Source organism: Pteropus medius, unplaced genomic scaffold (assembly GCF_902729225.1).
Source record: "Pteropus medius unplaced genomic scaffold, Ma_sr-lr_union100, whole genome shotgun sequence".
Taxonomy (NCBI): domain Eukaryota; kingdom Metazoa; phylum Chordata; class Mammalia; order Chiroptera; family Pteropodidae; genus Pteropus; species Pteropus medius.
The window spans coordinates 35,384,831-35,406,737 of NW_024344378.1; the positions used below are offsets into that span (position 1 = coordinate 35,384,831).

Sequence of the window (21,907 nt, forward strand, 5' to 3'; positions counted from 1 at the left end):
CCTACTAACAACACCTGTCCACTGCTGGAGATACCCACACACCTGGGAGAGACGTAAAACCTGGCTTGGATTCCCTATTCTCAAGGCCCTGCCCATGAGCTCCAGGACCCCGCCCCTCAAGACTGCGCAAACTCGGTTGTTACTTTCTAGGTCTCTTCCTCCTCCTACCTCCTGCAGCTGTCAAAATCCGGACTGTACACTTCCTTAAGGCCCGGAACGTAGTTCTGCGCATGCTCAACATTAGCTTGGGTGGATAATACACACGTGCTTACGGACTGCCGCGGCGCCTGCGCGGTAACAGCTTGGAGTCGATGCCCTTAGGACGCCTTTCGCACCTTGACTCCATATCTCTGCGCTAGCCCGTTTGTGTTCGGTGTCCTGTGCACACGCCTTGCAAGTGACGGCGCCATGAGTCTGACTTCCAACGTACGAGGTGAAGTGGGGCCTGGGAGCGGGTGAGGCTGGCGGCCTGCGCACCAGTTGCAGCTTCGTCAGCTCCTCTCTAGGCTGTTACCGCTGCTCCGCGCGCCCGCTGTCATGTAACCTTGAGATGCAAAAGAGCAAGCTCTTGGCCGGTCTGGGGGCTCTCTGGGCTCCTTGGGCCAGATGGGGAAAGTGATATAGATTGGTGGTATCCCCAGGCTTAATTGGCTTGGGGCGATGCAGGCATCTACGCAGATCTGGATCACGTTTCCCCTAAGTAGCCAAATCCTAAAACCCAGCGATCCCGCTGCTTCCTTTTCGTGTTCTCTCTTGAGACTCCTCTGTTTTTAAGTTACAGGGCTCGGGAAAAGGGAAAAGAAAAACAACAACAAAAACCCTATTCCCCCTTCTCACGTTTAAATCACTGTGGAGCCAGAAAGTGGATTTCCTGCAACCTTGAAGGGATGCATGACTAATCACATTTTAGTTTTGCACATTTTTTTTAAAGGGAAGAAACCCAATCCGAGATTTTCAGTTTTCCCAGATTTTTATTATGCCTCTGCATCTGGCTCTTGTTGGTAGTAGTCCAGGAGAGATCATACCCCGAGCTTACTGAACCTTCAGTTTTTTCAGCCTTGCTTCCCTTGTGCTAATACCTAACGTTTGGAAACGTTACTTCACAGAAAGTCCAATTAAAATTAAGAGACTTTTTAGAAGTCAATTAATGAGCTTCACTTCATGGCAGTTCCTGGTGGTGGTATAATTGTTAATATAATACTGTGCACCAGCTACGTGATACATATGATCTCTCTGCCTGGTATCATATGATCTCTCTGCCCAGCATAAGGTTTGGTTACCTGTAATAGCTAAGGTAAAGAAATTATCCAGAAATTAAAAATAACTCCATTGATTAATTTAGTAAATAGTTAACATCTAGAGTGCAGATTCTGTAAAAGGTCCCTACTAACTTGAGCCCTAATTTTGTAATAGATTTTATAAATTGGAAAATTCCACTTCTGTTGCCAAAAGTTACCTGGTAGAGTGAGAGCAACAACTCATGACATTTTTAAGTTTCTATGAGGTATACAGGGGGTGATTATTTGCAAAAATTATTTCAAAAAACACTCATCTTGAGTCTCCTTTAAGTAGAGGTGCTTTGGTGCATTTAAAATAGGAGTGATTTTTTTTTCTTTCTTTTTTTTTTTAAAAAGTACATCTCACGAATAAGACTATTGTGTAAAATAAAGTATTCATGTGACTTGAGCCACTAGTAATTTTATAGCAAGACAATTTGCACTTTTGTGATCATGGGAGAAAAGATTCCGAAATGTGTCTTTAAAAAGTGGAGTCACTTTGTGTAAATGGGTACTAAACTTTATTTAGGTAATATACTATTGAAATGTGAAATAGGTGAACCCTAGGACTTCTTAATACTACCTGCAGGCTAATCTTTCTTGCAATCAAGGCAGATTTGTTGGTTTTTTTTTTTAAGTCTAACCATACGGGTATCCAAAGGTGACTTTCCCATTAGTTAGCCATTTTCTAAGAGATAGGAAATTGCTTGGTGAAGAGGATTATTAGCTTAAACTTGAAATATTCAGCTTTGTTATGAGAAGTAACTACTTTTTGTTTCACCTAAAAGCATAAAATTTATTGTGAGAACTGTGAGGAGAGGCCCAAAACCTTTGGAAATCTTTTCTGCCAGCACCATCTTTCTTAAATACAGCAGTTGACAAGGTAGAGACTGATAGAGAAAGTCTTGAATCCACCGTGAAATGTTTAGGTCTCAAATCGTTCTCTCAGTTTTTAAACCAAACCTAATTTCTATAGATTGAGAATCAATTAAGATTATTTGATTTTGGGGAAGAAGACCTGCAGTTAAATAAGTTAATAATTATAAAAGGTGTAGAATAGTATTTGACAACGGTAAGCACAATGTACGTGAGATAAAAAAATAAAAGGGTATGTGTACACATGCAGAATTTTTGTTTATATTGAAAAGAAAAATAATAGGTGGGTTATACAGGCCAGGAATCTGAGAGATGTAATAGAGATGAGTGATTAGAATTGAAATCCAGAGATCAATGAAATGGCTCTTGATACCCTTTGGCCTATAATACTAAACTTTTTTTTCCTTGTTGAGATATAATTGATATATATATACCAAACTTATTTTTTATTTGATACCAAATATTTTATTATAGTTTATTATAGTTTCTAACATTAAATGGCTTTTACTACTATGGCGTCCCCAGTCTCCGTTGACTCCTCATACCCAACAGAAGACTTTTAGGAAGTTTACTAAACATTCTGCTCCTTGATAAACTCCAAAACTCACTGAATCTGCTCTCATCCTTAATCCCTCCCTTCTATTTGCAAGGAAGAGGTTAATTGAGGTCATTCTCTTTGTCCCCCAGATGTTGCTTTTCTCCTGCTTCCTTAAACTCTTGCCTCAGTAATACCAATTGCTCTCATCCTCTCATTCACAGGGGTTTTCTTCAGCTCAAAGCCACTCATAATTTGCCCTCATCTTAAAACAACAACTTAACCAAATATTTTAAACGGGCTTCCATAACCTGGTATCCCCTCAAATCACTTTTTGTTTTCATACTTTGCTCACCTTCAGGTTACAAAATAGGCGTTCATCTATCTTGCATTTTATTAGCCATTCCAAACCGTGAACACTACGATGCATGTAACCAAAACTAAATGTCATAAGTTTTTATTTTTTTTTTACTTTTATACCCTTGTCTGTTTTATTGAAACTGTCATAATTTTCTAATTCATTTAACCTCAACATATGAAAATACTATTTGGGTTCAATAAATGAGTCATTTAAAGTAACTAAGAGTTTGGTTTTTTGAAAAGGAATGTGCAGATCGGACTGAGAATAGCTCCTATGAGTTATAAACAAGTAATGGGGGGATCGGGGATATAGATGAAACAAGATTGGTGGTGAGTTCATACTTCTTGGAGCTGGGTAAATGGAAGTTCATTATAGTATTCTCTGTGTATGTCTGAAATGTTTCATAATAAAGTTTTATTTTTAATCTCAGCAAGTATTTAAATTCCATACTTTGATATAATAGCATAAGACAAGGCCAAAGATAAGGCATTTGATGTAAGAGCAATGTGATGATGATAGGATGGACAGATGAATCTGCAAATTCAAATTAGTAATCTATTATTTCTTTTTCTCAATTTACATTGAACATCCCCTGTATTCTAGGCCTTGAGAGAGAATATCAGGTGTGCCCTACCTATCTGGGGGAAACCTAAGGAAGGGAAAGATTTAAACACAGTTCCCCTCCCCCTCTTCTGAGATGAAAGGAACATTCTGATTCTGTGGCAGTTGACACTGGGCAGGAAAGGACAGTTTGAGGCAGAAAGAGGGCTAAAGGAAAAGAAGCAGGGTGAGATTTTTGTGTAAATTAAAGCAAAATAATCTGAGAGATAAGCAGAGGGATACTATGGATTATAAACAGGGGTGCAGGATTTGGGAATAAGTTCGTATTTTCTCTATCTCTGAATAATACTGAGGAAAATGAAAGATTATACAGTAGTAAGCCAAGGGAAGAGTGAGAAAGGGAGAGATTATTTAGGAATGTATATCCTGTATTTTGTTCTTTATATTGGTTTACTAATGGTATTTGTGAAGATAGCATTGTTAAGCGGGTTTGGATAAGATGGGGCTTGGTCTAACTATAGGAATACTGTACCTCGAGAGATGTCTGTAGGAAGTAAAAGGAAGTGAGCATAAACCAGAAGAGGCAGAAATAATACACAGAATGTTTCTGGACTCCAGTTTAGAGTGTCTGAAAGGTGTCAACTGAAATATCTTTAAAAAAAATTAGGTCTTGTTAAAGTTCCTTGTTGCCTCCGAGATTGTGTCTATTCTTAATAGACATTTACACTACCAAGGACTAAATGTTACTTAGGTTTTAATGTTTTTGTTTACTGTCTCGTGTTTTCAATAATTCTTTTTCTATTCTAATTGTTAATTTTTGATTCCATCATTCTCGTGTATCTTCATATAATTTCCTTTTCCCTAGAGTTGACAGTGGCATCCATAGATTTTTGCCAGAAAAGGCTGATTCAGGCTGCAGTAATGAAATGATAACAGCAACATTTTTATATGGTGGGAACTTTTATACTTGTCTCTAATGAGATTAGAGAATTAGAATTTGAGAAGGGAGAAAAGGAAGAAATGGAAATGCTCAAGACCTTCTCTAGGTCTGATTCTAAAAAACTGATGGGAGCAAATACATAGCCATTTTCCTGGCATGCTTGTGTGTATGTGACACTTATGTAGGGTCATAAGTGACCCTTGCTAGGAAATAGGGTCACAAAGTACATGTTTTTATCCCCCATGGGGCAGCCACTGTTGGGTAATATCCAGAGTTAGTTCCCATTTCTTTCATTTTCTGTTGCCTGTTTTCTATGTTCTGTCATTTCTTCTACCATCAAAAAATCCAGGGAGATAAATGTTTAAAAAAATAAGTCACTATATGGATTTAGTTGGCAATATGAGAAAAGAGAATAGGAGGATGTTTTAAAGGCTAAGAGAGATTCTTCTGGCCTATTATGAGTTTCAGGTAGAAATTCCAATTGGATTTTTTTTATACTGTGAGATAAATTAATACTAGCCAATCGAAGCTATTCTTTGGACCTAAGGCTTTTTTTGTAATATGTAAAACAAATCTGTTAGAGATTACTTCATAATTCACCTAAAAAGTAAGGTGTAACAAAGATCAACAGCATTTAGGAAATCGTGTTATTTTAGTCTTTTGGAATATTTCCACTTTTAAATTTATTCTAAAGATAACATTCAGCAAACATAATCGAAAGTATACTATACAAAGCAATATTTTAGCCCATTTTGTGATAGGTATGTTAACTATTCAGAGTGGTTTTCCATTAGTGAAGAAGTGGATTACCGTAGCTCCTGACATAGAATATTTTCTCAAGGGAGTTACATGGTAAATAATGCATCAAAAAGGAAGATCATGAATCAAGCTAGAAATCAGAGCAGAGTTTCAGCCCTGCTTGGAATTGCCACAGGGTAACACATACGTACCATGGAACCTTCAATGAGGCCAAAGGTTTGAAGCTGTCAAATGACTTATTAACTTTTTCTCTTAGTCATGCAGCACCTAGGAAGAACATATGTTAATGTTAATTTTAGGGAATTGTAGCAAGGAGGAATGGAAATGTTAGGGGAAGGAAAACAAATTAAATTACTTTGTAGAGAAAAACACTGTGGTTGAAATAGAATCCAAGGAACATGCTAATGAGAAACACTTGTTAAAAACTAAATTATTAAATAAGCTAGACAAAAGGCCAAGATAAAAGGAACTAAGTGTGAGAATGGTTGTTCCTTTCCATTAGAGTTTTGCAGGAATGAGCTCCAATTTTATTTAAGGCACTATTAGGTAGGTAATTAATCATATTAGTGCAATAAGAAATGTGACTCAATAGTGCAAATAAGCCATGCAGTTACTTATTCATTATATGTTTTTATTTGGCCTTGGTATGTGTTTTTTGTACTTATCTCTCTAGGGCTTTATTTGATAGTCTGGGAATTTATTTCAAACACTGTGAAGATCTGACTCAGCATGTGCTGGGAAGCAGTCCTGTGTGTTTATTCTGACCCCTGTTCAACTTCTTCCTGCAGTCCACTCCATGCTGAGAATAGACAACTCTCCTCTGAGGCTGAGGCTAACCAGACTATGCAGAACTTTCTTCTCTCCAACATTCTCTGGAACTGGGGTAGATGTTAAGTGCTTGGGTTTCTAAGGGCTCCTTGAAAAGCTACGTGAAATGGATAAATAATAGATGGCCTGTTAAGCAAATGATTAGTAGAAAAGTATCATTAAATTTAAAATGAAGTTTGTAGGGAATCCAGATAATCATCCACTGATGGATAATGGAAATTTACAGTTTATTAAATGAGAATATAATAGTCATGAGAATATAATTTCATAGAAAACATGACTATAATTCAATTATAGTCATGTTTTCTATAAAATAAGAAATTAGTACATTCTGATTTTTATTTTAATGAGAAAGCACTTTGAAAATTAAAAAAAAAAATCTTTTGAATGATTTTGAAGCCTATAATCCTGCTGGATATATTCCTTTGAATGTTTAATATTAAACCTGATTTTGTCTTATTTGTCCTTTTCTTTTTCTTTGGATACCAATTCTGTTTCTAGTTATGTGTTTTAAAACCACTAAAGGACCTACTATTTAAATGAATTCTGATGAGTCATTTTGGTAACATAATCACCTCCTGATTTTTTTTTTCAAGCGGGGGAGGTCTTACGTGTAATATGAATTTTTTTATGTATCTTTATTTTAAGCAATAGGTACCTGCAGGTTCATGTTATTATAAATCTTTTTATGAATAATTTTAAAAGATTATTAAGCTTTATTTTCCCTTTTCCACCTGTAAAATAATTTTTGAGTTTCTCTCTTGTATCTTAATTTAGCTATGATTACTCAATAAAAAATACACAATTGCCTGAGTAAAGTCTAGGGAAGGTCTTAACAAAGGAGTGTTAAACCAATGTGTTCTGATCATTCTGCTATTATTAAAAATCTTGGGCTGTTGGGATGCTTAATACTCAAATACTGATTTCATGAACAGTCATGTTAGATTATTAGCATATATTTTGGTTTTGATAATAACTCCTGTTTTCCTTCCCTGCTCTAGTTGAATGGATTGCAGCAGTTACCATTGCTGCTGGGACAGCTGCAGTTGGTTATCTAGCTTACAAAAGATTTTATGGTAAAGATCATCGCAACAAATCTATGGTTAACCTTCACATTCAGAAAGACAACCCCAAGGTCGTACATGCTTTTGACATGGAGGATTTGGGAGATAAAGCTGTGTACTGCCGTTGTTGGAGGTCCAAAAAGGTGAGGAAAACAAGTCCTAATAGAAAGACCATCTTTAACATTTCTTTTTAAACTATTCTATCAAACTTATATCACCAGATAATGTTATGTCTTTTTCTTTTTTAATGCATTCTCTTCTCTTGTTTTCCATGTACTCTTCAGGAATATATTTACTAAAATATATATCCACTGTGCAGTAAAATTAAATCATACTGTCATTGAGTTCAGGTAAATATAACCATATTCTTAGCCAAACAAGAGAGAGAAATCCCTTTATTTACTCTTAGGATTTCCTGCTTGAGTGGATCTTAGCCGCCACTATCCTAGGAAAAGCATACAGCCTAAGCACAGAGAGAAATTCTTTTCTTGTGCTTTCAAGCTCCTGGGTTCTGGGACAATTTTTGGAACTTTCAAGAGAACGTTTTGGAAAATCAGCCTTGAAAATTTCTTATCTGGTAAACATATTTACCCTGCATCCTAAGATTTCTTTAAGCTACAGCTCCTATAGTTAAATATCTAACACAGGATTTCTTAAAATCTTATTTTCTTTTGTGAGAATTGCATTTCATCAAGTTCTGTTTGGAAGTGTCATCTGGGATACCTGCAGCTTTTTTTTTTTTTTTTTTTTTAGTGATGACAGCTAGTGATCTAAAGATGGTAAAATGCTCTCTTAAGGTCATCTTGAAAAGCTTCATAACATTGAATGACTTCAGAATTTCCGATATATTATAAGAAATACTGTATGTGGTGCTACTATAAACATTTAAATAAAATAGATGTCACTACAGATCACATTGTAAAGACCTAAGAAAATGGACAATAAAAATGTTGTATCTTTTTCTGAAAGCACATTATGTCAGGGACCTCTTCCTACATTGGAGAGCCATTATCACAAATCATATATCACAAATAAGGAAGAAGTCACATAGTAGGTACTGGAAAGTGTATTCCACTAACCTCTTTCTCCCAATATATTGATGTTGAATAATCCAGTGATATAGTGCTTAGATTATGTCATTATATCTGAAAAATACTTGTTGAACATATGGAATATGAACCAAAAATTAATAGTACCATTACAGCAAATTGTGCCTTAAGAGCACTGTGCATTTGGAATGTGAGATTGTTCATAAGTACTAGTGGTGTTGCTAGAAAATAATCCTCAATAATATTCTATAGACAAGCTGGTTCGTTTTTAAAAATTATGCCTACAATGAGTTTCATTCTCTTGTTGCTCACCAAAATATAGAAAGTAATATCTTTAGGGAATTCCTAGGTCCAAGTTGTAATTTTAAATTGTTCATTTAGTGTGTACTATATATACGTGCATGAGAAAAGTTAAATAGTAAAACAGCAGGTATCATAGGTGTATGTAGTGATTGCAGTCTCAGCGCTTTAAATAAATGAAAGAGCTTATATTGTAGGCTGGAATTTCCTGGGAAGACAGTGTTGTACAAGGAGTTAAACTTCCCCAGGAAGATTGGTGGCATTTGAATAAACTAGCAAGTATTGGGGACTCTTTCTCAAAAATCTGTTGGAAAGGACTCCTATGAGCAAAGGTAGGATCAATGAAGAATGCAGTCTGGTCCTTGCCTCCCCTCCCCGCAGGAATAAGTCCAAATTGAGGAGAATCTTGAGTATACCAGTATGAGGAGCTCGTGCCTCCAGACGTGGGGGAACTCCTTGTCGGCGATTCCAGACATAAAGTTTTGATATTTATATTAGGATGCCAACTGTTGGAATGGAAAAAAATGGATAGATACATGAAACATTTTGAGGGAAGGATCGGTCAAATGCAATGACCTATATATGTGGAAGACTGGGGAGAAAAAACTAAAACTCACTGAAGTATATAAGCCTGTAGGATTGATTAGAAGAGGTAGTCCCATTAACAGAAATAAGGAATTCAGGACGAAAAGTTGATTTCCTAGGACAGTGATGGGGAGTTCAAGTCCAAAGAGTGACTTAAAGGTGACATTTGAATGGAAATGTACAGCTGACAATCTGAAATGAACTAAACTGAGACATCAGGGTTAGAGATAGAGATCAGCAAAACGGATGAGTCAAGCATAGGAATGCAACCAACAACAGATCCTTGATACAGATAAAAATCAAGGGCTAAGTATGAACTCTTAGAGAATTTTCTGCATTTTGGAAAGAAGAGTAAGAGCCAAAAAAGGAGATAAAATGGGTTGGAGTTAGAAGAAAAGAATATCATGGATTCACAGTGGAAAGGGGGAAAGTTTCAAAGATTTTGTTGTGAATATCGGCTTTTGCAAAATCAACCAGGTGAATAGACTGTTGTAATTACACCATTGGATTAAACAATTAGTCAATTGATATTTTGGTGTTATTTCAACAGAATAGTTAGAATAGAAACTGTATTCAAGTGGGTTGAAGTGCGAATTACTAATAAAGAAATGCTAGAATTCTGAGTATATGTAAGAATTTCAGTAAATGTGACAGTGAATGGAAAAAAAGTAAGATAACAGCTTTAGTGAACTCCAAAGCTTAGCTTCGAGGTCACGTAAAAGGTGTTTACTTTGGGTGGGTTTTCCCAGAGGATAAAGGGTCAGTAAAGCAAATATGGACTTTCATGGACTAAGATCTCAATTATTTCAGGAAGAATCACAAATGGACAGAAGCTACTGATTTAAATGTTTATTAGATTTTATAGTTCAAAAAACCATTCCAGGATTCTGGCATAATACATGTTAGAGTGTCCAGATGGTTAAATTAGGGATTATCATTTCTCATAGGTAGACTTTAAGGAAGGGAATGCCAGGAATGCCAGACCACTAATTTTATTTTCAATTTTTCCTCAATGTCTTTTTTTAATTGATTTATCTTTGATGTCATTAGTGATCTTTGTATCTAGGATTTGTCAGTTCTGAATTTTCACTGATTCTTGGGTACTTTTTATTCCCTCATGAATAAATTAAGAATTCAGTTTGAATATTCAAGTTAATAGATGTTGTTATTCTTCAGGCATCTTTGGAAGCTCTCCACATTCTGAGGTTCCTAAGGTTATCACACCGGTGCCAAGTCACACATTTTGGTGTCAATGCACAGAAGACTTGTAATTAACACCTTTGATTAGAAAACTGTATTGAGTTTATATTCAGTATTTTTTCCTTACACAAACTAGTTGGGTTTATAATAAAACTTAAATGCTTCTTTTATCTATTTCAAAATAAGTTATATGCATATAAACTTTAATTTCATCCTAATTCATTTTTTTTAGGATTTTCTTTTTATGGCTGAATAATATTCCACTGTTTGTGTATATATCACATTTCATCCATGGACACTTAGGTGTTCCCAGATCTAGGCTATTGTAAATAATGCCACAGTAAACATAGGGGTACATATATCTTTTTGTTTTTAGAATTTATTTATTTATTTATTTTAAATTTTTTTAAGCAAGGCAAACCTTGGTTGACCTCACAGATTGCAAGGACCTTGTCAGTTTACAATCCCTTTTTTTTTTTTTTTTTTTTATGCCTATAGTACCTGGTCTTCTTAGGTAGTCTCTCATCTAAGTACTAACCAGGCCCGACCCTGCTTCACTTCCGAGATCAGACGGGATCGAGATCAGACGGGATCGGGCTTGTTCAGGGTAGCATGGCCGTAGACCATATATCTTTGTGAATTAGTAGTTTTGTTTTTGTGTTTATGTGGATTTTTTAAAATTTATTGGGCTGACTATTATACACTTGCAGCATCCTAATTCATTCTTAGGTACAATCACTGGTTTGTTATGTGCATCTAACATGAACAGTTTTCCCAGATCTAATGAATCAGATCTCTTAGTAGTGTGCAGAAATTACATTTTTTTAACACACCTCATTCCTCTTGTCTTCCCCCCAGGATTGGTATGCCCTCTGCTGTTTCAAAAACTGGCCTGTTTTGTAACATTTTACAAAAGCGTTATCCATATGCGAAGTGAGAATGAAAAAAGCCAGTAGGGAGGAAATGATTAAAGCGACTACAGGCAGTGGTGTCTTGAAAGAGGGTGGAACGAAATGAGGCTAAGAGCACAGACGTGAAACTCAGCCTTAAAAAGAAGAGATAGTCTTACTTTGGAAACAGGATGAGGGAATGTTGATGTAAGAAGGCAGAGTATGCAACATAGTCTTGCTAGATTCCTGTCCCACTCCCACTTACCTCAGGTAGGTCACATCGTTGGCTCAGTTGTATGGTCATCTGGGAGGCAGCAGTTTGAACAAGGACAGCAGAAGAATGCAGACTAAGAAATAAATAGGAAAGGCATGCTAGTTAACATCAGGAGTTCAGCTGAAATTGAAAGGAAATGCAACTGGACATACTATGTAGAATCATTTCCTTTCATTTACAGTTTCAGAAATTGAGTTGGGGGTGTTTTGTTAGTGGTGGGCTTGTTTTTGTTTTGGTATGTGTGTCTATTATAGAAAGTCTCCATCCTATTCATGGTTTAGAGATGGGTTGCACTGAATCCATTTATTCATAGAAACATTCTGAATTTTGGTCAATCCACATAAGGACAATCTTAGAAAATCTTAATATCTGTTTATACATTTTCCTATTGTATCTACTATCTTAATGTTTGACTAAAGTGAGCACATAAGAACGGTATAAAATGTTATATTCTCCCAGGAAGTTTCAAAGATCTCATTGTTTTTTTCTTTCAACCAAAGCAGTCATGTTTCTCAGCAGTTTATTGTAGTGAGCCAGAACGGCCTCAGGCAACTTCTTTGGGAAATACAATCCGTACTCTCATTAAAAATACAAAGTTTGGAGAAGGAAGATAAAATTTTTTCAGTTCTTGGATATAGAAGAGATGAGTCAAGAAGGAGTGTATATTTATTTCTATCTAAAAACAGAAAACAGAAACAACCATAACTTGAGCCATCATAACTTGAGCCATAGGCCATTAAAAAGAAACACATTTTATGTTTTTTATGAAGACCCTGATAACGCCGTTAGCTTTCCAAGTGGAGGGAAAGAATCCTGGTGTTTTCTTTTCTCCACAAGCATTTATTCCCTCTTCTCCATAACCCTGTCTTACCAAGTTTTAAAGATATTTGAGATTCATAGTTTTTTTCATTGGGTTAACAAACATAATAGGATATTTTCTGGACATACAGGAAATTCAGCCAATGTAATTCACACACTTTTCTCTGGGATGTGTTAATAAACAAATACAGGCATCTTAGAACAAATTTTATAATCAACTATGAGCTAAACTTCTTTTCATCAATTATTTGATCTTTTTAGTATTAAATATTGGTACTACTTGACCTAAATTAAATATACCCTTTGTGTTTTTGTAGTTTCAGCTCTTGGCTTGACCAATTTAACAAATTTTAAAATTTTAAATGGAAGAGGGTTAATAAAATTTTCATTATTACATTATTTTTTTCATTTTACATTATTATTTAATGCAAAAACTACCATGCTTTCTAGATTATGTTTGAAAGCATTTATCATTCATTTTATCCTGCATAAAATTAGGTTAAAAATAAAATGATACTTTCTGAAAACATAATTATTGTTATGTAATTTACTGTGAATTTTTAAACTCTTTTGTCTCATCGAAAGACAATTACTTCCTTGTATTTACATTGTACAATTCAGAGAGTTCTTTCAATTATAGTTGGCATACAATAATATACCAGTTTCAGTTGTATAGCGTATTGATCAGAGATCCACATAACTCTAAAAGTGATCACCTCACTAAATCTAGTACCACTTTTCCCCTTTACATATTAATTCCAACATTATTAACCATCTTCCCCATGCTACACTCCACATCTCCATGTCTATTCTGCAACTATCCATTTGTACCTCTTATACCCTTTTGCCTTTTTTCCCCCTCCCATCTAGTATCCCTTTAAATATTCTCTATCTATGTGTTTACACTTTGGATTCCACATGTATGTGAATCATGTGACCCATTTCATTCAGCACAATACCCTCTAGGTCCGTCAAAGCAATATCTTTTTCCATCCCCTTCCTGTTAGTCTGTGTGTGTCTTTTAATCCGAAGTGAGTCTCTTGTAGGCAGCATATGTAGAGATCTTATTTTCTTATCCATTCAGCCACTCTGTCTTTTGGTTGGAGCATTTAACTCTTTTCCATTTGAGATACTTGTTGATAGGAATGTAGTTGTTACTATTCTTTATTCCTGTTTTTGATACATATTTTTTCCTCTTAAAGAAGTCCCTCCAACATTTCCTGTAATACTGGCTTAGTGATGATAAATTCCTTTAGCTTATTTTTGTCTGGGAAGCTCTTTATCTGTCCTTCAACTCAAAATGATAGCTTTGCTGGATAAAGTATCTTTGGTTGTAGATCCTGGATTTTTATCACATCGAATATTTTGTGCCAAGCCCTTCTGTCCTGCATAGTTTCTTTTGAGAAATCAGCTGCCAGTCTTATGGGCGCTTCCTTGTAAGTAACTATCTGCTTATCTCTTGCTGCTTTTAAGATTCTCTCTTTTATTTAACCTTTGGCATTTTAATTATGATGTGTCTTGGTGTGGGTCTCTTTGGGTTCCCGGTTTTGGGGACTCTCTGAGCTTCCTGGGGTTGTACGTCTATTTCCTTCACCAGGTGAGGGAAGTGTTCCATCATTATTTCAACAAATAGCTGTTCAACATGTTGTTTTCCTTCTGGTACCCCAATGACACAAATATTTTTACCTTTAATAGTGTCCCATAGGCTCCTTAAATTATTATATTCTTGGCTTCTTTTTTCTTGCCATTCTGATTGAGTGTCCTTGGCTTTCCCATCCTCTATATAGGTCATTTGATCCTCTTCTTTATTGACTATGTTTATTCCATTTAATATACTTGTCATCTCAGCTAATGTGTTCTTCATTTCTGACTGGTTTTCTTCTGTAATTTCCATTTTTATGTTTTTTATCTCTTTGTTGAAGTTCTCCCTGAATTCATCTACACTTCCCCTAAGTTCATTGAACATCTTTATAACCAGAGTTTTGAACTCTGCATCTGTTAGATTGCTTGGCTCCATTATTTCTGGATCTCTGTTCTGTTCTCTCATATGGTTTCTGCTTCCTTGTCTTCCCATTTTGGCTGCCTTTCTGTCTGTTTCTATGTACTAAGCAAAACTCCTAAGTCTCCTGGTCTTATTAGTGTGGATTTGTGTAGTAGGTGTCCAGTGGCACAGTCCTGAGGGGTTCAGCTGCTCGCCAAATTTAGCCCAAGCCTCTACCCCTCTGGGGCCACCATTCAGTAAGCAATCCACAGATGCTGTGCTTATAGTTGCCTCAAAGGCCCCACCAGAAACCGAGGCCAGCTGCCACAAGTGTGAGTCTAGGCACTGCTCAGCAAGGAGCACCTGATTTGCCAAGGATACACCTGGATGTGGTTTGGGTGGGACTATGAGTTGGGGGAGGTGGAGTTTCTGGGAATCCTCTGGGTGGAGCGACCTCTGTTATCCAGTTTGATGAGGTCTCCGCTATGGCGGGGCTGTGTCTGCACACTGGGAAGGGGGTGGCTCAATAGGGGAACAATGGATACTGCCCGCACTTCTCTACAGAGCGATCTCCCCTAGGGCCTCACTCTGACAACTCAGTGTCCCTCTGTAAGTCCCTGCGCAGCTGAACCGGCACTCATGCTCAAAGTGAGCAGGTCCATCACTGTGAAAGTCTGCTCACAGACACGGCCCAGTTAAGAGGCATCTGCAGCTGCTGCTGCTGCAACCTCCATCCCACTCAGCTGCTCGGTACCGGGCAGCCTCGTGTCCTCGCCTGTCTGCTATTGCAGGGTGATTTCTTAGATTTCATCCTAGTTGTATGGCTTGTTCATCTAGATCACAGGCGATTTTTCCTTGCTGTTTGCTCCTTGTTTCTGTCAAAACTTTGATTTGGTTGCCAGAGAGTTGAACAGAGCTTCTGTCATCTACACTATTTTTCCCCCAGTTCTTCACTATTTAAATTTTAATGCCAAATAATTACCATTCATTTATACTATATTAAGAATCATGAAGTAATTTCAGTAAATGTATTCCATTGACATGTACAAAGCATTCCTAAGAAATTGTTAACGTCATCTTCAAATAACTCATTTTCGCTATTGTTTGAAAATAAAATGTTTGTTTAATAACTTAAAATGAAAAATCCCTCATGTATAAATATAATGAGAATACTTAATCTTTACATGAAATTTAGGAGATGATTCTGACTTAAGTCAATTCCTGTGGTTAAGTGATAATTGTACTATTAAAAGGTATCTGCCTCTGAAAAATATGATTTTTAATACCTAGTTTATATTTTAAATGCATAAAAGTTTAGACACTTTAAAAGCATGAAACTGTGTTAACAAATAGCCAGGGACTACTACTAACTACTTTTTAAAGAAATATTTTTTACTTGTGTACTTTTTAGAACATGATGAAACGTGAATTTTTAGTTTTTAGGCAGAACCAGATTGTTATAAAAGGTACATTCTCATTTTTGATGTATAGCTTTCTTAATCTTTTAAAAGATTTTTTTTAATTTCTCTATAGATTTCTCTCCTGTTGTTGATTCTATATATAGAAGAAATATAATTTGAAAAAATAGTTTTCTAGTATTTTTAACATGAGATTAAAAAAGAAATAAAAGTTAAACATGCTACATCGTAAGTTATTTGAGGCTTCTTAATTTACACAGATTTCATTTTCCAGAAATATATTTTATAACCTGTGTGCATAAGACTTTGCAGTGACATGTTTTGTGTAGGCTGTTTATAAAAATGGAGTCTTTTATACTGTAAACTTTTATTCTCACTGTAAAATGATCTGTGTTTATTAAACATATGACACTTTGAAATCCTGTTCTTTGCTGTAGGATATGTTTTAGCCTGATTTTTTTTTTATGGCCTCTTTTATCAACTTTGTCAAAAAAAAAACTTGAAAGCTTGGGTTCATGTTCAAGGACTTGTTTTTACTGTGAATTATTATTGACCTAAAAATAAAAGAAATACTGTAAACTTTATATACATTACATTTATATTGCCATCTACCCCAAGATAGAATTTATACCTAGAAATATAAGATATGCTGAGAACTTGAGTTTTCTGTAATTTTTAAATAACTTACTGCCTCTCAGAATTAGATACAGATAGTAAAATTAAAAATTGAATTTCTTTGACATCAACCAAATATTATTTTAATCTTAGACTAGACACTTTAAATCTCAAAGTTTAAGATTATATGCCATCATTATCTAGTTTCATGTATATAAAATTATACTTCCTTCACTGTAAGTAATAAAGCGATTTTACTCATAAGGCCAAGACTTGTTACTTTACTCTTCTAAATAGGCTCCTTCAAGCAACAGTGTACCTTATACTAAACATGAAGCTCTAATTCTAGAGTGTACGTACATTCCAGACACCAAAAATAAAACAAAGGTGCTAGCTATCATCGTTTAACATGAAATAGAAAAACTATAGAAGGAAACAATAATTTACTGATAATTAGAACTTCTAAGTGTAAAATCCTGAGGAGGCATCTAAAACATTGTTGAATTATTTTTATCATTTGACAGTAGGAAGGTTATAGTTGCAAAACCATTGATCTCAGAGACAGAAAAAGTAGTCAGGTATGAAAATATACCTAATTATAATAACTACAAAACATATAAGGCAGAAATCTCGTCAGAACATGCATGAGACCTGAGGATGAAAACTCCAACAGAAATAAAATAGGACTTACCAAAAAAATTCTTATGTTTATCTGGAAGAATAAATAGGTAAAGTTTAATAAAGTTATAGAAAGAATAAATAGTAAAAGTTTAATAAAGAGTAATATGAAGGAAAACTAGCCCAGTTTTAGGCATATTTTACAATTATCCCAGTGGAGCGGGCTGATGAATATGAAAATATAGAACCTATAAATAGGCATTTTTATATGTAGAATTATGTTGATAAAATTATGAGAAAATGTGTAAATTTTGGAAGCAAGAGCCTCTAATAGTATTGAAGCAGCAACATCTAGAACAGCATTTTGTAAATTGTACTCTATAGAATGCCATAATAATGGATATTAAAGTTAAGTGTTCATGGTTCAGTCAACTTGGGAGATTTTGAGTTAAAACAGTGTTTTTTATAACAGGATCTCTTAAAAATAATGTATGTTGTGAATCAAAACAGCCATGTTTGTTTTTTAAACAGAATGAAACCATATCAGAATATACTGCAGCACTTTGGAGCACATTCTGGGAAACACTTAATATTTTAGTTTTGTCCCTTTATCTCCTACTGGATACCAAAATGTCAGTTATATCTAAAATGTGAAATCATGAAAAGGAATGGAAATCTACATCTCTAGAAAAAGGAAGTCTCCATGAAAGATGTTAGAAAGGGAAACATTGGCCTCTTTGTATGAAAGTGGAAAAATTAAGGGTATGAAAAAATGAGCAACATAAAGGTTTGGAGGGAAAATTGCTACAAAGATGATCAACAGAGGAATAATATACAAATTGATTTTAAATATGAGCTTAAGCTCTTACAAATAGGCAATGGACATAGCTAATTCACTAGAAAGGACATGAAACTAGTACATAAACATGGAAAAGGTTTTCAACATAATCAAATGTCACAAATGGAAATGCAATTTTGTATTAAGAGATATATGTGAATTGAACTTCATCTGCCAAACATAATACTAATTTTACGATTAGACATTTTACATTCTCTTTCTCTTCCTAGTTCCCATTCTGTGATGGAGCTCACATAAAACACAATGAAGAAACTGGAGACAACGTGGGACCTCTGATCATTAAGAAAAAATAAACTTAAATGGACAGTTTTAATGCTGCAAACCAACTTGTCATGATGTTACCTGATTGTTTAATTAGAATGACTACCAGTTCTGTCTAATTCACCTCTGGGTTCTAGATGTGGTATATTGCAAACTACAGCTTTCATATTCATGGCATTTGCCTTACTTGTTGAACCATTGTGGTGCACATTTGTTTAAACAAAAAGAAAAGGAAAAAGTTAAACCAACCTCATAGCCTGTGGGTTATTTTGGTCTTTCTTGTAAGGATCCGTTTCTTTACATTCAATATAATTACATTAGAATATAGTTGAAGTTAATGTATTAAATTATTCTCAAAATCATGTATATGCAGATTATACTTGTAACTTTCAAGAAAAATTATCACCTTTTATTAGTTAACCTAGAAGTAAGTTGAGTGTGATTAAGCTACATTAATCTCTTACTAAAATCTAGGAAAAATCTGTTATGACCTTGATTTTCTTCTTGGCAGTGGTAATGACACAAAATATGGCTTCTGTGTTTCCCCAGTTTTCAATCAAAATGAACTTTGAATGTTATTCAGCTTATTTACAAGCGGGCCAGGTCAATAATAAAGGGGCGGTAACTTCTTTGTATTCATCTTCATGAATATTTAATATATTTAATTGATCCATTAAAGTAATCAATAGTGGAAATTTAGATCACAGGGATAATAGATTTAGAGTAGTCATGAAAGATGTCTTAAAATATAATGTTCAAGAATTCTAGTCCAAGGCATGGCAAGCACTCAAGCTGGGACAATGAAGGAGTTGGAGCACATTACATCAAGTCTCTCTAACGCAAAGCCATACATCATGACAGAAATAGTAGTCACAAGGCAAGATCAAAGGCATGAGAACATTTTTCTTTCCCACTCTTGATAATCAGGCACATGACTGAATCTAGTAAAATTATTTTGGGGAACAAAATAAGAATTTTATCTTTTAAATTGATCTTTTTCTTAAAAGCAAAAATTTGAAAACAAGTATTTATGTTTTACTCTTCAAAGACTCACACCAGAAATATTACATTCATTACTGATTCAGAAAGAAAAATGAAAACTAAATAGGAACAATAAAAGAAGACAGGAATAGTTAACATTTTTTAAAGCAAGTTTTTTGGATTTTATGGGTCAAAAGGAAAAACCATGACAATTATGTAATATAGGCAAACAATTTGACAAAAGTAACAGGTAAACATTCTTCTCATTTCTTTTAGTATATTTGAATTCATAGTAGGTGTCAATCACTAACTTCAACTTGCTAAATCCCAGAATTACCTTGGAAGTCACAGGAATAAATGAAACCAAACATTGGCAATTCTGTATTATGTGATGTACAGTTTTATGTATTGTGGTAGATAAAGTCGGCACCCAGCTTGTGTATACTGGTTTTAAGTAGCCCTTGTGACTTGCTTGGATGTGTCTTCAAAGCACACCTTCAGTACAAAATTTAAAATAATACAAACTGATTTTATCAGATTCTTAGGGTGAATTTTTTTCCATGCCCTTCCTCCTTTTTTAAAAATACGTATGAATGGATCAGCAAAAGAGAGCATCATGCTTTTAAAAAATTAACCATTTCAAAGAGAAAATTATGAATTTCCAAAGTTTCTGATAAAAGGGCATTCTTTTACATTCTTTTACTGTTTAATAGTTTCATTATCAGAGACTCTACACTAAACTAAAATTTTGAATTTGAAATTATTACTCATGCATTTTTTATAGTTAGTGCCAATTCTAACTATAGGGAAAACTAGTACCAATTTTCAGAACTATTTTTCAGAGGTATAAGATTATGTGGGTATGTGTGTTGTGAAACTGGAAATGATCACCTTAAATGTGGATCTACCATAGGTTTTGATAGTGTAAAATATTTAGATAAATTTCTTTTTAGGATCATGTTAAAATTGTATTATGTGTTCTTGAACTAGAGTTCCTTTGGATATTAAAACTTTCATGTTACTTAGTTAACCTTAAAAGTAAAGTGGGTGTGGTTAAGTTAATGTGAGATGTTTTCACACAGAAGTGCACAATTAACTGTTCTCATTTAAGCACCCAAAAGCTTCTAATTGCTTTTTCATTTGATTGAGAAATCAGGCAAGTGGAGATCCCCCACACCACCATCATATTTTTTTCCTCTATATTATGTTCCAGTGATTTCTGAAATAAGATTTTGCACTAGGTTGAGAAGTTTCTAATGTTATGAAGAAACTTGATTTGCAATGACTTTGAGTGACATCTGTTCATGCAACAGACATTTATTAAGCATCTTCTATAGATAATGTAATTGAAAATGAAACATTTTGGAGAATTAAAAGTTCACGGTTTAGATTATGTCATATTACATAGATTATATAATTTACGATTTGGTGTTATTTTCCTTGACGAATTTTAACAGGTACAGTCATGTATACCAAGTCTTTCTACTACAAAGTAGGTGGATTTATTTGATTTTGCATTAGTTTTGAAGGATTTGGGTTTTGTTTTGTTTAAAGGTAAATGTCAATTAAGATTCCTAATTAGCAACATGTTTAGTGCTTGGGTATCTGTGAGGGTGTATTACTATACTAGCTGTCAGCAGCTATGCTTTCTTTCCCTGCAGTTTTCAGGCAGGCCACTCACCTCTCAGTCTTTTAATTAAAGTAGTTGGACTAAATGGCATTTTAGGCAACTGTTCCCAAATTCTAGGCCAAGACTAAATTTTCAGTATCCACAAAGCATAAGATTGATAGAAGGTTATCAACTCTAATTTTTATTATAAGATTACTCCAACTTTTGTGATATTGAAGTATCCTTTTATGAAATGTTACTGATGGTAGTATTAGTTGCTTTAAATACCGTTGGCAAAATAAAAAGTTGGCAGCCTTTTATTGGTCCCCACTTTTTTTTAACTGCTCCATGAAATTCAAAAGTCTGAGAACAACTAAGCCTAGTAGTTTTATTGATTTTGATATTTAATTTTTGCATTTGAAATTCTTCATATATGATTATTAACGTAATGCAGTGAAGCTACATACAAAGTTATTAATATTAAAAAATGGTTTTCACTTCAGTCTACCATCAAGGATCCAAATAAGGATAATACCAATCCCTCCTAATCTTTTCACAACCTATCACTTCAAAGGATTAAATAAGATACTCGACATGGAGATTTGCAAAGGATGATTATTAACAGCATCTGCCTTTCCTGTGGGAAGTTTATTTTTTCTGGATTTGTGAAGAAGTGTTTCATAAAAGAGTTGCATTTATTAACTGAAGTCAGGAATCCTGCCAAATGAGAAAGACTGGCAATAAGATTTTAATCAGTAAATTAGTGAATACAAGTAATATTATAAATTAGGAGTATTGATATGATGTTATCCATTAGTCTGTGAACCACAAAAAAACTCAGTTCAACGTCGAACATGGAGCAGAAGAGTGCCAAGCTGAGAATGCTGTCAGCTAGCCATTGTGTAAACAATGTTCTTCACTTTCAGTAATACCCGTATGTCTGAGGATAGTCTATTTCTTTGTAATTCTTCCAACCTTAGATAAACAGAAGTCAATTTCTGTCAAGATCTGGACTTCAAGCACTATTTCAAAAGTTGTTTTCATTTGTAAGTGTACAGAGTTATATCAATTCCCAGCTTTATGTTTAAAATAATTTTGAACATTGCCCACCTGCTCATTACGGTAGAGTAAGTTATTTTTTTGCTGGTAATACTGCCTACCATCATTTTCATTATTGGCTTAGACAGTAGCTCATGTAACTCCATTTACAAGATAGTTATGAGAGATGATGTCTCTTACAGTTCTAT

General features: G+C 34.7%; 1 protein-coding gene and 1 pseudogene across 1 annotated transcript; one reads left to right on the forward strand and one right to left on the reverse strand.

The window, feature by feature from the left end:
• Window positions 1-250: 250 nt before the first annotated feature.
• CISD1 (CDGSH iron sulfur domain 1) lies at window positions 251-20,094 on the forward strand. The gene is made up of 3 exons (XM_039871834.1): window positions 251-433; window positions 7,139-7,344; window positions 18,019-20,094. Exons 1-3 carry the CDS (start codon window positions 409-411, stop codon window positions 18,100-18,102), a joined length of 315 nt encoding a protein of 104 aa, XP_039727768.1. The 5' UTR covers window positions 251-408; the 3' UTR covers window positions 18,103-20,094.
• On the reverse strand, window positions 10,825-10,959 carry LOC120610134 (uncharacterized; annotated as a pseudogene).
• Window positions 20,095-21,907: the final 1,813 nt, after the last annotated feature.

Excerpts from the sequence above, each read along its gene's own strand:
- CISD1 (XM_039871834.1), top strand. The coding sequence starts at position 409 with ATGAGTCTGACTTCCAACGTACGAG. Across the intron at positions 434-7,138 it reads TCTGACTTCCAACGTACGAG|TTGAATGGATTGCAGCAGTT; the intron begins GTGAAGTGGGGC and ends TCCCTGCTCTAG. Across the intron at positions 7,345-18,018 it reads GTTGTTGGAGGTCCAAAAAG|TTCCCATTCTGTGATGGAGC; the intron begins GTGAGGAAAACA and ends TTCTCTTCCTAG.